We start from the raw sequence: 19,725 nt of genomic DNA on the forward strand, positions 1-19,725 counted from the left end.
CATCAGGTTTATTGGCCACTATCAAGTTGTCCTTCTTGTCCAGGTGTGTCCTAGAAATTTGGAGAAATTGTAGAAAAATTAAAGACATTAATATAAATGGGTGCTTGATAATTAGTGTAGAGTCAGTGAGCCAAGAGTCTGTTTCTATGCTTCCAGCTTTTACTGAAACATTAAAATGAAAAGATTAGCAAATATGGAGGATGATCCTTTCAAGATGTGAACCTTTATAATGGGGTAGAAGGCCAGCTGGTGTAGTGGCATCAGCACTGGATTTCGAGGTGGATGATTCTGAGCTTGCATCTGTCTGGGTCACAACCTGGGCAGCACCATCTGTGTGGAAGAAAGACCCAGCAATCTACTTCCGTATCTTGCCATGAAAACCCTGTGGACAGCTACACTATCCATATGGTGCCATGAGCCAACGACATGAAGCATGAGCCTCCAATCTGAATTACAATCCTCCACCACCATCCTCTGTCTCCTTCCACAAGTCAGCTTTACAACCATTTGACAAGCTCATCCTGGATCCCATTTAATCTAAACTTCCACACTATTCTACTCTGTGGTATCCTATCAAGAGCCTTATAAAGTCCACGTCTACTGCCCTGCCTCAAACATTTAAACTTTAATCTTGAGGCATAGTTTCCAAGACACAAAACCACGCTGCACATCTCTAACCCAGCTTTGCCTTTCCAAATGCTGGTAGACCTGTTTCTCAGAATCCCCTCCAAGTGCTTATAAAGAAGTTGTAGATCTTCCAGCTGACAAACATTTATTATTATTTCATGGGCTCCAAAAGAACAGTAGATTTGGTCACCTCTGACCTAGAAGGTTACCAAATGATTCATCATGGGAAACTTGTGGGAAAAGCTTAAATTCTACCAATAACTTTACACATACCCAAAAGCAACACAAAACTCACAGATGTAATGAGCACTGTAAGTATATAATAACTGCAATTATTAAAATACTAAATTTCGATTACCACTCCAAACTTTTAGTCAGAATTCCACTAAACTGAAACAAATCTGATTATGTTACCATTTTCCATGTTTGACAGGGCTCCTCCCCCTTTGCACCTCCTTCAATCCAGATGGATCAGAAGTTGATGGTTCTCCACTTGGACTCTTAAAGCAGAACTGTATATGGACTTCATACATCAAAACCAGCTTATGTAGACTGAACAGAACCGTAAGAACCCATAAAACAATGGATCTGTGTTTGAATACATCATACAAAGCAGCTTCAGTATTTCTAAACAATCTGATAAAGGATTGGTAATTAGAATTCTCACTTGACATTCAGTCCACCTTTGTCCAAAAAGCACTTCACTAGCATTCCACAGTCATAAAGGATGTGACAAAAATAACAAGAATTTTTTTGATGTCAATCTATCAGTTATACTTCAACAATTTAATATCAAGTGTACAACAGAAAATCATTTCACATTTTTAGTTAATTCCAATTTATTGCAATAAAATCCAGAAAATAATAACATTGAAAAATTATTACAATAGTAAGTTAATAACTTACTACTTTTACCCCGTAATTTCCTTTGATTTACCACATGAAATTAAGTCTGTATTTGCAAATCATCTTATAAATTACCACATGCAAACTAAAGCAGAATTTTGTCCATACCCATTTCTCATTGTAATTACGTTCTTTTGTTTATCCTCCTAAGTCTTATAAATTGTCATTGCATTAGAAATGGTAAAGTGGAGCTGCTTTTTCTTAACAGAATTTCAATTTTCAGTCCTGTAATTTAGCATTTTAATTCAAAACAAATAAAATGTGAACTTAAGTCAGAAAATGAAAAACAATTTTGGCATTTATTAGTATTTAGCATTTGTTATTTCTGAAAAGACAAACACCAGTTATAATACTGTATCAACAGATCTTCATATCCTTTGAGCCTGATCAAGGAGTTAGTCTCTTGGGATCACGGGGGAACATCGATGTCTGACGTATATTATGCAATCCTAAGTATAGCATTGTGACACGTTCCAAACCTAAATGATGAGGAAAGGAAAAAATAATGAATATGCAATTATATCTATTTGTTATTTATTTATATATTGACACATGCAGTAAAACAACATTACCTATACCGCCACCAGCATGCGGTGGTGCACCAAAGCGGAAGGAATCAATGTATGATTTTATCTTCTCTACATCTGTAATGCAAAAATAAAACCTCAGTTATCCAACAATAAAAGGCATTGTGGCAATTAGCACTGTCACTTGGTAGAAATAATATGCTGGAGTCATTGATTTTACTCCTGTATACAGTGGTACTACAAAGTTTGTCAACCCTTTAGAATTTTCTCTATTTCTGCACTAATATGTCCTAAAATGTGATCAGATCTTCACCTAAGTCCTAAAACTAGATAAAGAGAACCCAATTAAAAACATTATACTTGATCCTGCTGAAGGATTTTGGCCCGAAACGTCGACAGTACTTTTTTCCATAGATGCAGCCTGGCCTGCTTTAACATTCTTTGGTAGACTGACTTGTGTGTTTAGGGTCATTGCCTTACTGCATGACCCAATTTCCTTTGAGTTTCAGTTCACAGACGGGTCTTCCTGTAGAAACTGCTGGTACAGTTCAGAATTCATAGTTCCATCAAGCCGTCCCAGTCTTGAGGCAGCAAAGTAGGCCCAAACCACGACACTGCCACAACCATGTTTCACAGATGGAACAAGGTTCTTATGCTGGAATGCAGTGTATGCTTTTCATCAAACATAACACTTCTCATTTAAGCCAAAATGTTCTATTTTGGACATCCATCCACCAAACATTCTTCCACTAGCCTTCTAGCTTATTCATATGGTCTTTAGCAAACTTTAGGATGGGCAGCAATGCATTCCTTAGAGAGTAGTGGCTTTCTCCTTGCAACCCTGCCATGCACATTGTTGTTCAGTGTTTGCCTGATAGTAGACTCATGAACACTGACATTAGCCAATCCAAAAGCGGCCTGTGGCTCCTTAGATGTTGGTCGAGCACTCCTGGGGAAAGTACCAACAATGTTGAATTTCCTCCATTTGTATACCATCTGCCTGACTGTGGATTGGTGGAGCCCAAACTCCTCAGAAATGGTTTTGTATCCTTTTCCAGCCTGGTGAGCATCAACAACTCTTTTTTTCCCCCCTCAGGTCCTCAGAAATCTCCTATGATCAAGGCATGGCACACTCCAAAAACCTGTGTGGTGAAGATCAGACTTTGATAGTGAAGACCCAGGTTTATGTTCTTGAAATATGGCAGGGCCTCCCACACTCACACCTGATTGTCATCCCATTGATTGAAACACCTGACTCTAATTTCCCCTTTAAACGAACTGATAATCCTAGAGGTTCACACACTTTTCCAAACAAATACATGTAATATCGAATCAATTTTCTCAATAAATAAATGAACAAGTAGAGTGTTTTTGTGTTATTTATCTAATTGGGTTCTCTTTATCTAGTTTTAGGGTTAATGTGAAGATATGATCACTTTTTATGTCATGTTAATGCAGAAATAGAGAAAATTCTATAGGGTTCACAAACTTTCTAGCACCATTGTAAATACTTCACAACCATTCATAGTCACAGAAGATGTGACAAAAATAGTAATGGAAATTTTTTGTCTTTAATATAGCAATTATAATTTAACAATTTACTACCAAAGGTACAACTGAAAATCATTTTAATTTATAAATTAATTATCCAATTTATTGCAACTAACTGTAACAGTTCATTGGTGGGCAAGTTATCAATTTTAGATTGTCCAGTAAGACAGGAAGTATCCCATTTCCCATCGCTGACTGGTGTCACCTGTCTTCAGATCTTAATGGTTTCAGCAAGCATCTATTGAGGCAATTGAGCTTGCTGTTCCTCTTACCACTTCTAATACTTGCAGCCAGCTAGAAACAAATAAAACCAGTTGATCAATATGCCATAATCCTGGCACTGACTAAATCAGGTACATTCAATTGCCAGGCCTTTGTATCTGTCAACTTTATTGAATTGGAAATCCAAACAAAAATAAAATTATGTAGATGACACAGCGGTGGTATTACATTTCTCACATTAGGCATTGCAACTTTAAGACAATGAAATACACATACCTAAACCAAGTTGGAGAGCTCGATCGGTTAAGACCTGAGGGTCATGGATTCTCTGGGCGCCAGACAAAATCTCCTCTCCTCTCATAAACATGTCATACGAGTTGGAATATTTCTGGAATGTTGAACAATTTAAATAAAATACAGAAATGCAACAGATTTTGTGAGGATGAAGTTATACTAAAGTTATAAGTAAAATGAAAGTATTACTTACAGGGTTATGTGGATCTGGCATTGTATAGAAAGGTCTCACAGCTAGAGGATACTTGTCAAGGATATAAAAGTCTGTATCATACTGTGAGAAAAAAATGAATTTATTTTCTTATTTGCAAAATAACTGTCTTTTGAATTAAAAAAGTTAAAATAATATTTATATTTCAGAATCCAAATGCACAGAAGTCCCCAAACATGCATCTTTAAAGAGCAAAAATTAAACTGATGGAAGAATTCAGCAGGTTGAGCAGCATTTGTGGAGACAAAGGGACCCCATATCAGCATCGAGAGTGCGAAAGGAAGACAGCCAATGTATAGAGGAAAGGGTTGGACTGAAGTTGATAGGTGATAATAGAACCAGATAAAGAGAAGGATGTTGGACAGATGTAACTAGGTTGGGGAAGAGATAAGAAAGGTGAACCAAGGGAGAAGAATACCCAGCTGGTGTAGGTAGACGGGTATGTGGGTGATGGGCAAATAAAAATAGATGGCAGAGGCTGATAAGTGTTTGTAAAACAGAGAACATAGAACATTACAGCACAGTATAGGCCCTTCATCCCATGATGTTGTGTTGACTTTATTATCTACTCCAAGAGTAATCTAACCCTCCTACATTGCCCTTCATTTTTCTATCATCCATGGGTCGAAGAGTTTCTTATATGTCCATAATGTATCTGGTCTATCATTATCCAACAGGGCGTTCCATGCACCCACCACACTCTGTGTGAAAAACTTACCTCTGACATGCCCCCTCTACTTTCCTTCAATCAGCTTAAGATTATCCCCCTTCATATTAGCCATTCCTGTCCTGGGAAAAAAAGTCTCTCGCTATCCACTTGTTCTATGCCTCTTATCATCTGTAGGCCTCTATCCCTCAAAACTGCCGTGCAAGTTGATAAGGGTTACTATGTTATGTTGGCCTTCATTAGTTCAGGGATTGAATTCAAGAGCCGCGAGGTAATTTTGCAGCTCTCTCTCTCTCTCTCGAGTGGCACGGTAGCGTGGTGGTTAGCACAATGCAACCCGGGCTCAATTCAGTCCGTTGCCTGTAAGGAGTTTGTACGTTCTCCCCATGACTGCACAAGTTTCCTACCACAATCCAAAGATGTACTGATTGGTAGGTTAACTGGTCATTGTAAATTGTCCTGTGATTAGGCTACAGTTAAATCGGGGGTTGCTGGGCAGCGTGGTTCAAAGGGCTAGAATAAATAAATGAAGAGACAGATAAATAAACAAAACAAAAACCCTGGTTAAACCATATCTGGAATATTGTGTAGCCTAGAAACATAGAAAACCTACAGCACAATACAGGCCCTCTGGCCCACAACGCTGTGCCAAACATGTACTTATTTTAGAAATTACCTAGGGTTATCCATAGCCCTCTATTTTTCTAAGCTCCATGTACCTATCCAAAAGTCTCTTTAAAGACCCTATTGTATCCACTTCCACCACTGTCGCCAGCAGCCCATTCCATGCACTCACCACTCTCTGAGTAAAAAACTTACCCCGGACATCTCCTCTGTACCTACTTCCAAGCACCTTAAAACTGTGCCCTCTCGTGTTAGCCATTTCAGCCCTGGGAAAAAGCCTCTGACTATCCACACGATCAATGCCTCTCATTGTCTTGTACACCCAGTGTTCTGTTCATCTCGCTATGGGAAGGATGTGGAAGCTTTAGCGAGGTTGCAGAGGAGATTTACCAGGATGCTGGTAGTAGCCTCTGTCGTATCAAGAAGTGATGCCTCAAAAAGGCAGCGTCCATCATTAACGACCCTCATCGCACAGGACACGCCCTCTTCTCATTGTTACCATCAGGAAAGAGGTACAAAAAACTGAAGGTACACACTCAGCATTTCAGGAAACGCTTCTCCCCCTCTGCCATCTGATTTCTGAGTAGACATTACACCCATGAATACCACCTCACTACTTTTTAAATTTCTAATCTTTATTCTACTTATTTATTTTAACTTATATATATCCTACACCACCACAGTGGTGCTAGAAAGTTTGTGAATCCTCTAGAATCTTCTCTACTTTTGCATAAATATGACCCAAAATGTGATCAGATCTTCACACAAGTCCTAAGACTAGATAAGAGAACCCAATTAAATAAATAACACAAAAACATTATATAATTTATTACAATTGAACCCAGGTTGCTGGTACTGTAAACATTATACAAAAAAATAATTTATTTATTGAGAAAACAATCTAATATTACATATATATGTTGGAAAAAGTATCTGAACCTTTGCTTTCAGTACCTGCTGTGACCCCTTGTACAGCAATAACTCTAACCAAACATTTCCAGTAACTGTTGATCTGTCCTGCTTGAAGGAATTTGAGGCCATTCCTTCTTACAAAACTGCTTCCTCTGGGATGTTGGTGGGCTTCCTTGCATGAACTGCTTGCTTTAGGTCCTTCCACAACATTTCTATAGGATTAAGGTCAGGACTTTGACTCGGCCATTCTTCTTTTTAAACAGTTCTGCTGCTGATTTACTCTTGTCTTTTGGATCACTGTCTGATTACATTATCCAACTTCCTTTAAGCTCCAGGTGACAGACTGCTACTCTGACATTCTCCTGTAAAATGTCTTGATACAATTTTGAATTCATTGTTCCCTCTAAAATTGCAAGCTGTCCACACCCCGAGGCAATAAAGCAGCCCCAAACCATGTTGGTCCTTCCACCATGCTTCACAGTTGGGATGAGATTTTGGTGTTGGTGTGCAGTGCCCTTTTGCCTCCAAATGTAACAATGTATATTTTATGCCAAAAAAATTCAACTTTTGTCTTATCCATCCACAGAACATTGCCCCTGAAGCATTGTATAACATCCAAGTGGTCTTTTGCAAACTTAAGACATGCAGCAATGTTTTTCTTTGGAGAGCAATGGTTTTTTCCCCTGATGTCCTTCCATGAGCACTATTCTTGTTCAGCGTTTTTCTTACAGTGGACATATGAACAGAGACATTAGCAAGTTCCAGAGATTCCGCTGTTACCCTTGGGTTCTTTTTCACCTCCTTCAGCATTGCATGTTGTACTCTTTGAGTGATCTTTACAGGATGCCCACTCCTAGGGGGAGTAGCAACAGTACTGATTTTCTTCCATTTGTAGACAATTTCTCTTACTGATGAACACTCAGATATTTAAAAATGCTTTCGTAGCCTTTTCCAGCTTCATGCATCTCTATAATTCTTCTTCTAAGATCCTCTGAAAATTGTTTTGATCAAGGTATGGTGCATATAAACAGATATTTCTTGAGAAGAGCAGGCTCTGTCAGTACTCTGACCTTGTGTGTCTTTTTTTTATAGGGCAAGGCACCTCTACACCTCCAATCTCATCTCATTGATTGGAACACTTGACTCCAAATAGCTCTTGTAGAAGGCATTACCTCCGAGGTTCGCATACTTTTTCCAACAAACACATGTAATATTGAAACATTTTTCCCCCAATAAATAAATGAACAAGTATAATGTTTTTGAGTTATTTATTTAATTGGGTTCTCTTTATCTAGTTTTAGGACTTAGGTGAAGATCTGATCACATCTTAGATCATATTTATGCAAAAATAAAGAAATTCCTACAGGGTTCACAAATTTTCGAGCACCACTGTATGTACGTGTGCGTGCTCATTTGCACATCTATTATTATGTAGTAGTGCTGCTGCCACTAGGTCAACAAATTTCATGACATATGCTGGTGATATTAAACCTGATTACGATTCTGATATCTAGTGATCATACCATTAGTGTCAGGCTGCTTTCTGGCAAAGGTGTATCTGTTAACTGGGAAGCCTTCAAAAGTGAAATTTTGAGAGTACAAAGCTTGTATGTGCCTGTCAGAATAAAAGGTAAAGATAAAAGGTTTAGAGAACCTTTGTTTTCAAGAGATATTAAAGCCCTGGTTAAGGAAAAAAAGGAGGTGCATAGCAGGTATAAAACATAGAAAACCTACAGCACAATACAGGCCCTTTGGCCCACAAAGCTGTGCTGAATATCTCCTTACCTGAGAAATCAGCCAGGGTTACCAATAGCCCTCTATTTTCCTAAGCTCCATGTACCTATCCAGCAGTCTCTTGAAAGACCCTATCGTATCCATTTCCATCACCATTGCCGGCAGCCCAGTCCACGCACTCACCACTCTACGTAAAAAACTTATTCATGACATCTCCTCTGTACCTACTTCCAAGCACCTAAAAAGTGTGCCCTCTTGTGCTAGACATTTCAGCCCTCGGAAAAAGCCTCTGACTATCCACATGATCAATGCTTCTCATCATCTTATACACCTCTATCAGGTCACATCTCATCCTCCATTGCTCCAAGGAAAAAAGGTCGAGTTCACTCAACCTATTCTCATAGGGCATGCTCCCCAATCCAGGCACCACCCTTGTAAATCTCCTATGCACCCTTTCTATGGTTTCCAAATCCTTCCTGTAGTGAGGCGACCAGAACTGAGCACAGTACTCTAAGTGGGGTCTGACCAGGGTCCTATATAGCTGCAACATTACCTCTTGGCTCCTAAACTCAATCCCACGATTGATGAAGGCCAATGCACTGTATGCCTTCTTAACCAGAGTCAATCTGCGCAGCAGCTTTGAGTATCCTATGGACTCAGACCCCAAGATCTCTCTGACAGTGATCCTCCACACTGCCAAGAGTCTTACCATTTATACTATATTCTGCCATCATATCTGACCCACCAAAATAAACCACCTCACACTTAACTGGGTTGAACTCCATCCCTGCCACTTCTCAGCTCAGTTTTGCATCCTACCAATGTCCTGCTGTAACCTCTGACAGCCTTCCACACTATCCACAACACTCCCAACCTTGGTGTCATCAACAAATTTACGAACCCATCCCTCCACTTCCTCATCCAGGTCACTTATAAAAATCATAGAGTAGGGGTCCCAGAACAGATCCCTGAGACACACCACTGGTCACTGACCTCCATGCAGAATATGATATTATAGGAATAACGTAGAAGCTTTCGAGGGGGTGGAGGCCCACTAGGACGCAACCTGTGTCAGAAGCATGCAGTATAAGGAGAGGCTAGTCAAATTTGTGTTTTCTCTGGAGAGGCGGATGCTGAGATGAGACATGATAAAAGTTTGTAATATGAGAGGCATAACTAGTGTAAACAGTCGACGTTTCAGGCCGAGACCCATCATCAGGACAGATGAGTGGGGCAAGTTTTTTTTTGCACGAAGAAATACTTTATACTTTATTGTCGCCAAACAATTGATACTAGAGTGTACAATCATCACAGTGATATTTGATTCTGCTCTGTGCTCCCTGGAGTATAAATGGATAGTAAATATTAAAAATTTAAATTATAAATCATAAATAGAAAATAGAAATGGGAAAGTAAAGTAGCGCAAAAAAACCGAGAGGCAGGTCCGGATATTTGGAGGGTACGGCCCAGATCCGGGTCAGGATCCGTTCAGCAGTCTTATCACAGTTGGAAAGAAGCTGTTCTCAAATCTGGCCATATGAGTCTTCAAGCTCCTGAGCCTTCTCCCAGAGGGAACAGGGACGAAAAGTGTGTTGGCTAGGTGGGTCGATTATCCTGGCAGCACTGCTCCGACAGCATGCGGTGTAAAGTGAGTCCAAGGATGGAAGACTGGTTTGTGTGATGTGCTGGGCTGTGTTCACGATCTTCTGCAGCTTCTTCCGGTCTTGGACAGGACGACTTCCATACCAGGTTGTGATGCACCCCAGAAGAATGCTTTCTACGGTGCATCTATAAAAATCAGTGAGCGTTTTCGGGGACAAGCCAAATTTCCTTAGCTTCCTCAGGAAGTAAAGGCACTGGTGGGCCTTCTTGGCAGTGGACTCTGCTTGGTTGGACCAAGTCAGGTCATTTGTGATATTGACCCCGAGGAACTTAAAACTTTTGACCTGTTCCACTTGCGCACCACCGACGTAAATGGGGTCGTGTGGTCCGCTACTCCTTCTGAAGTCAACAACCAATTCCTTTGTCTTGCTGACATTGAGGGATAGGTTGTTGTATTCGCACCATGCCACCAGGTTCTTAATTTCCTCTCTGTACTCAAACTCATCATTACCTGAGATACGGCCTACAATTGTGGTGTCATCAGCAAACTTATATATTGAGTTCGATGGAAACTTGGCTACACAATCATAGAAACATAGAAAATAGGTGCAGGAGTAGGCCATTCGGCCCTTCGAGCCTGCACCGCCATTTATTATGATTATGGCTGATCATCCAACTCAGAACCCTGCACCAACCTTCCCTCCATACCCCCTGATCCCCGTAGCCACAAGGGCCATATCTAACTCCCTCTTAAATATAGCCAATGAACTGGCCTCAACTGTTTCCTGTGGCAGAGAATTCCACAGATTCACCACTCTCTGTGTGAAGAAGTTTTTCCTAATCTCGGTCCTAAAAAGCTTCCCCCTTATCCTCAAACTGTGACCCCTCGGTCTGGACTTCCCCAACATCGGGAACAATCTTCCTGCATCTAGCCTGTCCAATCCCTTTAGGATTTTATACGTTTCAATCAAATCCCCCCTCAATCTTCTAAATTCCAACGAGTACAAACCTAGTTCATCCAGTCTTTCTTCATCTGAAAGTCCTGCCATCCCAGGAATCAATCTGGTGAACCTTCTTTGTACTCCCTCTATGGCAAGGATGTCTTTCCTCAGATTAGGGGACCAAAACTGCACACAATACTCCAGGTGTGGTCTCACCAAGGCCTGGTACAACTGCAGTAGTACCTCCCTGCTCCTGTACTCAAATCCTCTCGCTATAAATGCCAGCATACCATTTGCCTTTTTCACCACCTGCTGTACCTGCATGCCCACTTTCAATGACTGGTGTATAATGACACCCAGGTCTCGTTGCACCTCCCCTTTTCCTAATCGGCCACCATTCAGATAATAATCTGTTTTCCTATTTTTGCCACCAAGATGGATAACTTCACATTTATCCACATTAAATTGCATCTGCCATGAATTTGCCCACTCACCCAACCTATCCAAGTCACTCTGCATCCTCTTAGCATCCTCCTCACAGCTAACACTGCCACCCAGCTTCGTGTCATCCGCAAACTTGGAGATGCTGCATTTAATTCCCTCATCCAAGTCATTAATATATATTGTAAACAACTGGGGTCCCAGCACTGAGCCTTGCGGTACCCCACTAGTCACTGCACTAGTCATGGGTGTACAGTGAGTACAGCAGGGGTCTGAGTACACAGCCTTGTGGGACACTGGTGCTCAGAGTGATTGTAGAGGAGAGCCTGTCCCCTATTTTCACAGTCTGGGTCCTGTCTGTGAGGAAGTTGAAGATCCAACTGCAGATCTGAGTGCTAAGGCCTAGGTTCCGGAGCTTAGGAATCAGTTTATTTGGAATGATGGTATTAAAGGCAGAGCTGTAGTCAATGAACTACAGTGTGGGCATGTGGCCAAGTGGTTAAGGCATTTGCCTAGTGATCTGAAGGTCGTGAGTTCGAGCCCCAGCCGAGGCGTGTTATATTCCTGAGCAAGGCACTTAATCACACAGTGCTCTGCGATGACACTGGTGCCAAGCTGTATGGGTCCTAATGCCCTTCCCTTGGAGAACATCGATGTCGTGGAGAGGGGAGACTTGCAGCATGGGCAACTGCCGATCTTCCACACAACCTTGCCCAGGTCTGCGCCCTAGAGAGTGAAGACTTTCCAGGCACAGATCCATGGTCTCACAAGACTAACGGATGCCTTTAGTCAATGAAAAGGAGTCTTACATTATATGTCTTTATTCTCCAGGTGTTCTAAGGAGGAATGTAGGGCCAGAGAGGTGGCATCTGCCGTTGACCTGTTGCTCCGGTAGGTGAATTGCAAAGCATCGAGGTTGACCGGTAGGCTGTGGTTGATGTGTGCTATAACCAATCGCTTGAAGCACTTCATAGCAATTGATGTCAGAGCCACAGGTCGATAGTCATTCAGGCATGCCACCTTGCTCTTCTTTGGCACCGGGATTATCGTTGCCTTTTTAAAACATGAGGGGATCTTAGACTGAAGCAAGGAGCAGTTGAAGATGTCAGCAAACACTCCAGCTAGCTCGCTTGCACAGGCCTGGAGAACCCATTCCGGGACGCCATTTGGGCTCGTCACCTTCCTTGGATTTATCTTCAGGAAGGCCCTTCTAACGTCCTCCTCTGTGACAATGAATTTCCATGCCACCAGGTCCGGTTCATCCGGAGGGAGCAGGACGCTCCTCTTCTGTTCGAACCTTGCGTAGAGTACTTTAAGTTCGTCAGGAAGAGAAGTGCCACAGTTATTGATATTCCCAGCTTTTTCTCTGCGCCCAGTGATCTCATTTAGACCCTGCCATTGTCTACCGGCATCCCTCTGGTTAGCCCGGGCTTCCAACTTGGCTTGATATTGCCTCTTAGCGCCCTTACTGGCTTTCCAGAGATCACGCCTGGATTCCATATAGCGACTGGTATCCCCGGACCTAAAAGTCGCAGCTCTAGCCTTTAAAAGGGACTGGACCTCATAATTCATCCAAGGTTTCCGGTTAGGGAATACCCGAATCGTCTTGCGAGACACACAGTTCTCTGTGCATTTCCAAATAAAGTCCGTGACAGCTGAGGCATACTCATCGAGGTTAGCTGCCGAGTCTAACCGATTCAAAGTAGTCATGGAGGACCTCATCCGTTTCCTCCGCCCAACACAACACTACTTTTGACACTGTGACCTCCCGCTTCAGTTTCTGTTCGTCAGCGGGGAGGAGGAGTACGGCCTGATGGTCTGATTTTCCGAAGTGAGGTCGTGGGACGGAACGGTAGGCATCCTTGACTGCTGTATAGCAGCGGTCAAGTATACTCAGGCCCCTAGTGGGGCAGGAGACATATTGGTATAACTTTGGCAGTGCCTTTCTGAGGTTGGCCTGGTTAAAGTCCCCGGCTGTAATGAGCAAAGCCTCTGGATACCTGGTCTCAAGTTCGCTGATGTTGGCATACAGTACGTTCAGAGCACACTCCATGTCCACCGGTAGAGGGGGGAGGTGTAGACCGCTGTCAGTACGACCGAGGTGAATTCCCGTGGCAGATAGTAGGGATGACACTTCACCAACAGGTGTTCCAGGTCCGGGCTGCAGGAGCTTGTTAGTGCCACTGTGTCCAAGCACCACGCAGTGTTGATCGGTAGGCAGACACCACCTCCCCTCATCTTGCCCAAAGATGCCGTGCAGTCCATCCAATGGATCGAAAATCCCTCCGGTCGGATGGCACAGTTGGGGGTGGCAGGGGAGAGCCAGGTCTGGTGAAACAGAATACACAGCAGTTCTGCATCTCCCTGCAGTAGGTGAGTCTCCCATTAAGATCACCCACCTTGTTCGCCATGGCTTGCACATTAGCTAGTAGGATGGTGGGCATAGGGGCCCTGAAGTCCCTCAGCTTCAATCTGATCAGCAGCCCAGCTCTTTTCCCACACTTCCTCGGTAAAAGGTGCATCTTTCCAGGTTTTCATTGATGCAGTGTGTTGTTGGCAGCTCTTTGAGGTTGGTGGATGCATCCCGTGGGGATTGATCGGCAGGTCGCGTCGTCGGGTGCTCCGGGTCAAGCCGAGTGATGGGGGAGGCTCCGCTGCCACTTCCAGCTGCCGGGGGCCCGGGCTGTCAATTGGGTCGGGCCCCGATTCTGACACTTAATCCCGGAGGGCTGGGCTCCTGGCTGAAACAAGTCCGTGACCTGAGTCACGGTTGCGGAGACCTCTGCTCCAGCCAAGCCTCGGGCTCGATTTCCAAGGTCGGCAGCGGAGGCCTCACTTCCGGCAGCTGTGGATGTCCACCAACGGGGTTTTATGGTGGTCGCTCTGGGGAAGCATCTGGGGCACCTTGAGGTCTCCGACATCACTTCTGTATGGTCGTCTGCTTCGGAGAGGTGCTGGTCAGAATAGGCCGCGTCTTCAAGCGCTCCAGCACGGTAGCAGGCCCCGGGTCTCCGGGAACGTGGTGGGCCTCGGACCAGGCCTTGTTGGTCGGGTCCAGGTGCGGTCCGGAGTTGAAGAAGCAATTCTGGCACGGTGATCTCCAGCTGGGTCAGTAGCTTCGCCAGGGTGCTGTTGACCTTGCTGGATGTAGCAGATTGGAGGATAAGAAGGGTTTCTCGGGTATAGGATAGTGTAGAGGGCAGTTTGCTCAGGAGAGCACGTGCAGAGTCGCCAGATACCAGCGCCATACATGCATAGGTGGAATGTGTTGGCCAAGATGGGCAGTGGAGCTAAATGTGACAGAGGCCTTCCAAGAGCAAATGAATGGGCAGAGAATGGATGGGTTTGAACATATGTGGACAGAGAGAATTGGTTTAGTTTGAGATTTAATTAATCTGACACAACAGCATTTGCTAAATGGCCTGGTCTTTGCTCCATCTTCGTTCTGATATCAACATGATAGGTTAAACGGGGTGAAGTGTTTTGACAACTCTATGGCATTCATGTTTGTTGCAATGATATCAGGCTGATGACCTATCTTCCCACAGATTATTTCTTTTTTCTACTGCCTTTATAAGGCTGACAATATCCAAAGGATCCTGGTAATACTGTATGCACCCTGAATTATATTACAGAAAGAATACAAAGGCACCGGAAAAAAGAGCAAAAGAAAACAATCTGAAAATAGATAACAACTCTCAGGCAACACTAACTAGCTCAATTCAGCAGCAAAAATGGATCAAGAGGTGACAGTCATCTTCAAGATTACAAAGGGGGTATCTCCATTGGACAGAAACTATGGCAACAAAACTTATGGGAAATCAGATACAAGCAAGGTCACTAAAAATTAGTGTTACAAATGGTGTGAGATGATGAAATTTATCACCGGTTGATGATAGAGTGGTATTACCAAAAGCAACATAAACATGAAAGAGACACAAACTGGCCATGCATTAAGATGCAAAAAAAACTTGTGCAGAAAACAGTTATCGGCTTAGACCTGTCAACTCAGATGAGTAGTAAACTCTAGTTATTTAACTTTATTCAGACTGATATCACATTTGCTCAGTTACCTTGGCGCCGTATAGGCAGGTAGGAACAAATGAGGTGCTTACAGAGTACAAGAAATACAAGAGAACACTTAAGAAAGAATCAGGAGGGCATGAGGTTGCCATAACAGACAAGGTGAAAGTGGAATTCTAGGAGGTTCTACACACATGTTAAGAGCAAAGGATTGCAAGGGACAAAATTAGTCATCTGGAAGATCAAAATGGTAATCCACGTGTGGTGCCAAAAGAGATGGAGAGATCTTAAATGGATTGTTTGCATTTGTTTTACTCGGGAGATAGACACAGAATCTATATAAGTAAGGCAAAGCACCAGTGAGCTCATGGATCCTATACAGTTTACAGAGGAGGAGGTATTTGTTGTCTTGAGGCAAGTTAAGTTCCCAAAGGCCTCACAAATCCCCTCAGACCCTGCAGGGGCCCTAGCAGAGATATTTAAATTAGACTTAGTCATAGCTGAGGTACCAGAGGATTGGATAATAGCTAATGTTGTTCCATTGGTTTAAGAAAGGCTCTAAATATAAAGCAGGAAATTATAGGCTGACATCAGTTGTGGGAAAGTTATTGGAAGGTATTCTAAGGGACTGGAAATATGAGTATTTGGATAGAGGGTGTGAGGGGTCTTTAATGATGTACCGTGTCTTCTGGAGACATCAACTCTGAAAGAGGTCTTGGCTGGAAGGTGGGGAGACCCCAATAACCTTCTCTGCTCCTCTAACCACCCTTTGCAAGGCTTTTTTGTTGACAGCGCTGCAGCTGGAGTACCAGATTGCAATGCTAGAGGTCAGCACACTCTCAACCATGCCTCTGTAGAACGTAGTTAAGATGTTAGTGGGGAATGATGTTTGTTTAAGCTTCCTCAGAAAGTGCAATCTCTGCTGGGCCCGTTTCTCAATCCCAGTGGTGTTCCTGGACCAGGTGAGATTGTCCGAGATGTGCACCCCAAGGAACTTGATGTTTTCCACTCTCTCCACTGTGGAGCCGCTGATGCTGGAGGGTGTATGCTCAGGCTGAGACCGCCTGAAATCGACAATCATCTCCTTGGTTTTGGTGACATTAAGCATCAAGTTGTTATCCCTGCACCAGCTCTCTAGGTGTTTGACCTCCTCCCTGTACATTGTTTCATTATTTTTGCTGATGAGCCCCACCACTGTGGTATCATCAGCAAATTTAATGATTAGGTTCTCCTTGAATCTGGCTGCACAGTCATGTGTTAGCAATGTAAACAGCAATGGGCTAAGCACACAGTCTTGTGGGGATCCAGTGCTCAGCGTGATGGAGTCAGAGATGTTCCTGCCAACATGGACTGACTGTGGTCTCTCTGTCAAGAAATCCGGAATCCAGCGACACATGGCAGTGTTAAGGCCAAGCAGCGACAGTTTCTCCACTAGTCTCTGGGGGATGATGGTATTGAACGCTGAACTGAAATCAATCTACATGATTCTGGCATAAGTGTCTTTGTTGTCCAAGTGAGAGAGGACTGTGTGCAGTGTGGTGGATACTGCATCCTCCGTAGAGCGATTTGGACGATAAGAAAACTGTAGAGGATCCAGCAATGAGGGGAGGCTGGCTGTGATATGAGGCTTGACAAGCCGTTCAAAACATTTCATCACTATGGGGGTCAGGGCAATGGGACGGTAATCATTCCGACAGGCTACAACTGATTTCTTTGCTACAGGGATGATTGTGGAGGTTTTGAAGCATCTGGGGACAATGGCTTGACTAAGAGAGATGTTGAAAATGTCTGTCAGGACATCTGCTAATACATCAGCACATTCCTTGAGCACACGTCCAGGGATGTTGTCGTGACCTCCTGCTTTTCGTGGGTTGACCCTGGCAAGGGTTCTCCGTGTTTGCTCTGGATCAATGATTGGAGCCAGCTGGTCAGATGGTAAAAAGGGACTGGCTCTCCTCCTTGCTGTAGTGTTTGATGCTTCGAAGCGTGCAAAGAAATTGTTAAGCCTGTATGGAAGAGAGGCGTCGCTGTCATCAGTTTTCTGCCTGATCTTGTAGTCTGTCAGAGCTTTAATTCCCTGCCACATCCGTCTGGTGTCACCTGTGTCACAGAAGTGTCCATGTATTTTGCCCGCGTAGGCCCTTTTCGCTTTCCTGATCCCGAGTGAAAGCGCAGACCTGACAGAGCGAAGCGCACTCCTGTCCCCCGATCTGTAGGCTGTGTCATGGGCCTTCAGTAGTGACCGCACCTCTGTTGTCATCCATGGCTTTTTAAAACCACGTGTGGTGAAGGTTTTCATCACAGTGACATCCTCCGTGTATTTGGCTCATGTAGGTGACTACTGCCTCCGCATACTCCTCAATGTCTGTATGGTCATCATAGGAGGCTGCTGTTTTGAATATGTCCCAGTCTGTATGCAAAAAACAGTCTTGTAGTGCTGAGGCTGCTCCTTTTGGCCAGGCCCTTATCTCTCTTTTCTCTGCTCTCACACGTTTAAGCAGTGGTTTTTACACTGGGGTTAGCATGACAGACATGTGGTCAGAGTGGCCAAGATGGGGGCGGGGGGGGGGCTGCTTTGTATGCCTGTGGTGTGTCGGTATAAACCAAGTCCAGTGTGTTGTCTCCCTTGGTTTTGCAATCCACATATTGCCGGAATTTGGGGAACACAGTCTTTAAGCTGGTGTGGTTATCCCCAGCAATCACCACAAAGCTATCAGGATGTGTAGTCAGTAGCTCACTGATGGCTTCATGTAGCCCTCCCAGTGCTTCGTTAGCATTAGCCTTAGCATTGGCACTGGGAGCTACGTAAACAGCTGCCACAAGCATGATGGTGAATTCCCTCGGCAGATAGAACGGCCGGCATTTCACAATGAGAAATTCACCCAGTGGTGAGCAGTGTTTAGCAGCTACTGTAGAGTTCACACACCAGTCTTTGTTTATATAAATACACAAGCCTCCTCTTCGGCTCTTACCGGAGCTAGCTGCCTCTCTGTCTGCATGAAACGATGTTATTCCCTCTAGTTGTATCACCGCGTCCGGTATGTTGTCATGAAGCCAGGATTCCGTTAAGACATACACACAGCAGTCTTTAAATTCCTTGTGTGTTTCTCTCAGCAGACACAGCTCATCCAGCTTGTTGTCGATGGAGCGGACACTTGAGAGCAGGAGGGACGGTACCGCTGGCCTGGTGGGGTTAGCTTTTAGCCTAGCATAGATGCCGGCCCTCTTACCCCTCCTCTGTTTTCTCTCACAGCGCTTTTGCTTCTCCTCCCTTGGGAAGCAGCCGGCTTGGTAGCGGATAGTAGTCCGTAGCGGCGTAAACTGTCCATGTCACACCAGAACTCATCAGTTTTTCCGACATAGTATGCCCTGATGTTAACGAGCATATTCCGACTGTATGTTATGTGTCTAGGACAAACAGAACAAACACTAGATACACGTATCACTCCCCGAGGGGCCGCTGTGTCCATGCGTGCTGCCATCTTGCATTCGTGATGGTAGATGGTTGCCTCTCTGACAGAAGGTCTGTGACTAGTGGAGTGCCACAGGGATTGGTGCTGGGTCCATCGTTGTTTGTCATCTGTATCAATGATCGGGACAATAATGTGGTTAACTGGATCAGCAAATTTGCAGATGACACCAAGACTAGTGGACAATGAGGAAGACTCTCACAGCTTGCAGCGCGAATTTAAAACACACAAGTGCGAGGTGTTGCGCTTTGTTAGGACCAACCAGGGTAGGTCTTACACAGTGAATGGTAGGGCACTGAGGAGTGCAGTAGAAGAGGGATCTGGGAATATAGATCCATAATTCATTGAAAGTTGAACACAAGTAGATAGGGTCGTAAAGAAAGCTTTTGGCACATTGGCCTCCATAAATCAAAGTACTTAGTACAGGAAGTGGGACATTATGTTGAAATTGTATAAGATGTTGGTGAGGCCTAATTTGGAGTATTGTGTGCAGTTTTGGTCACCTACTTATAGGAAAGACGTAAATATAGATGAAAGAGTACAGAGAAAATTTTCAAGATGCTGCCAGGACTGGAGGAACTGGATCTTAAGGAATGATTGAATAGGTTAGGGGTTTATTCCTTGGAACGTCGAAGTCTGAGAGGAGATTTGATAGAGGTATATAAAATCATGAGAGGTAATGGTAGAGTAAATGCAAGCAGGCTTTTTCCACTGAGTTTGAGTGGGACTACAACTATAGGTCAGGAGTTAAGAGTGAAAGGCAAAATGTTTAAGGGGAACACGAGGGAAACTTCTTCACTTCAAGGGTTGCAAGAGCATGGAAACTGCCAGTGCAAATGGTGCATGTGAGTTTGATTTCAACATTTAAGAGAAGTTTGGATAGTTACATGGAGGGCTATGGTCCGGGAGCAGGTCAATGGGACTAGGCAGTTTCAATGGTCCTGCATGGGTTAGATGGACCGAAGGGCCTGTT

General features: G+C 43.9%; 2 protein-coding genes across 3 annotated transcripts in view; both read right to left on the reverse strand.

The window, feature by feature from the left end:
• Window positions 1-1,448: 1,448 nt before the first annotated feature.
• The window catches only part of dars1 (aspartyl-tRNA synthetase 1), an 86,827-nt gene continuing 68,550 nt past the window's right edge, over window positions 1,449-19,725 (reverse strand). The window contains exons 15-18 of one of the 2 annotated variants that reach the window (XM_072258586.1): window positions 4,321-4,401; window positions 4,110-4,221; window positions 2,106-2,177; window positions 1,449-2,012 (exon numbers count right to left, since the gene is read on the reverse strand). In XM_072258586.1, coding sequence (XP_072114687.1) covers window positions 1,921-2,012; window positions 2,106-2,177; window positions 4,110-4,221; window positions 4,321-4,401 — 357 coding nt within the window. In that variant the 3' untranslated portion in view covers window positions 1,449-1,920. Of the gene's footprint in view, window positions 2,013-2,105; window positions 2,178-4,109; window positions 4,222-4,320; window positions 4,402-15,976; window positions 18,863-19,725 lie in introns of those variants that run through there. The other variant, XM_072258587.1, reaches the window with a different exon arrangement.
• LOC140197943 (uncharacterized) lies at window positions 7,802-15,955 on the reverse strand. Its single transcript, XM_072258588.1, has 2 exons — window positions 12,069-15,955; window positions 7,802-8,156 (listed from the first exon to the last, which is right to left on the reverse strand). The coding sequence occupies exon 1, from the start codon at window positions 12,979-12,981 to the stop codon at window positions 12,070-12,072; it is 912 nt and encodes a 303-aa protein (XP_072114689.1). The 5' UTR covers window positions 12,982-15,955; the 3' UTR covers window positions 7,802-8,156; window position 12,069.

This window comes from Mobula birostris, chromosome 5 (genome assembly GCF_030028105.1).
Source record: "Mobula birostris isolate sMobBir1 chromosome 5, sMobBir1.hap1, whole genome shotgun sequence".
In the NCBI taxonomy this organism is placed as follows: domain Eukaryota; kingdom Metazoa; phylum Chordata; class Chondrichthyes; order Myliobatiformes; family Myliobatidae; genus Mobula; species Mobula birostris.

Bases quoted from the DNA above. Each gene is read 5' to 3' on its own strand.
- LOC140197943 (XM_072258588.1), bottom strand. From the start codon at position 12,981: ATGAGGTCCTCCATGACTACTTTGAATCGGTTAGACTCGGCAGCTAAC.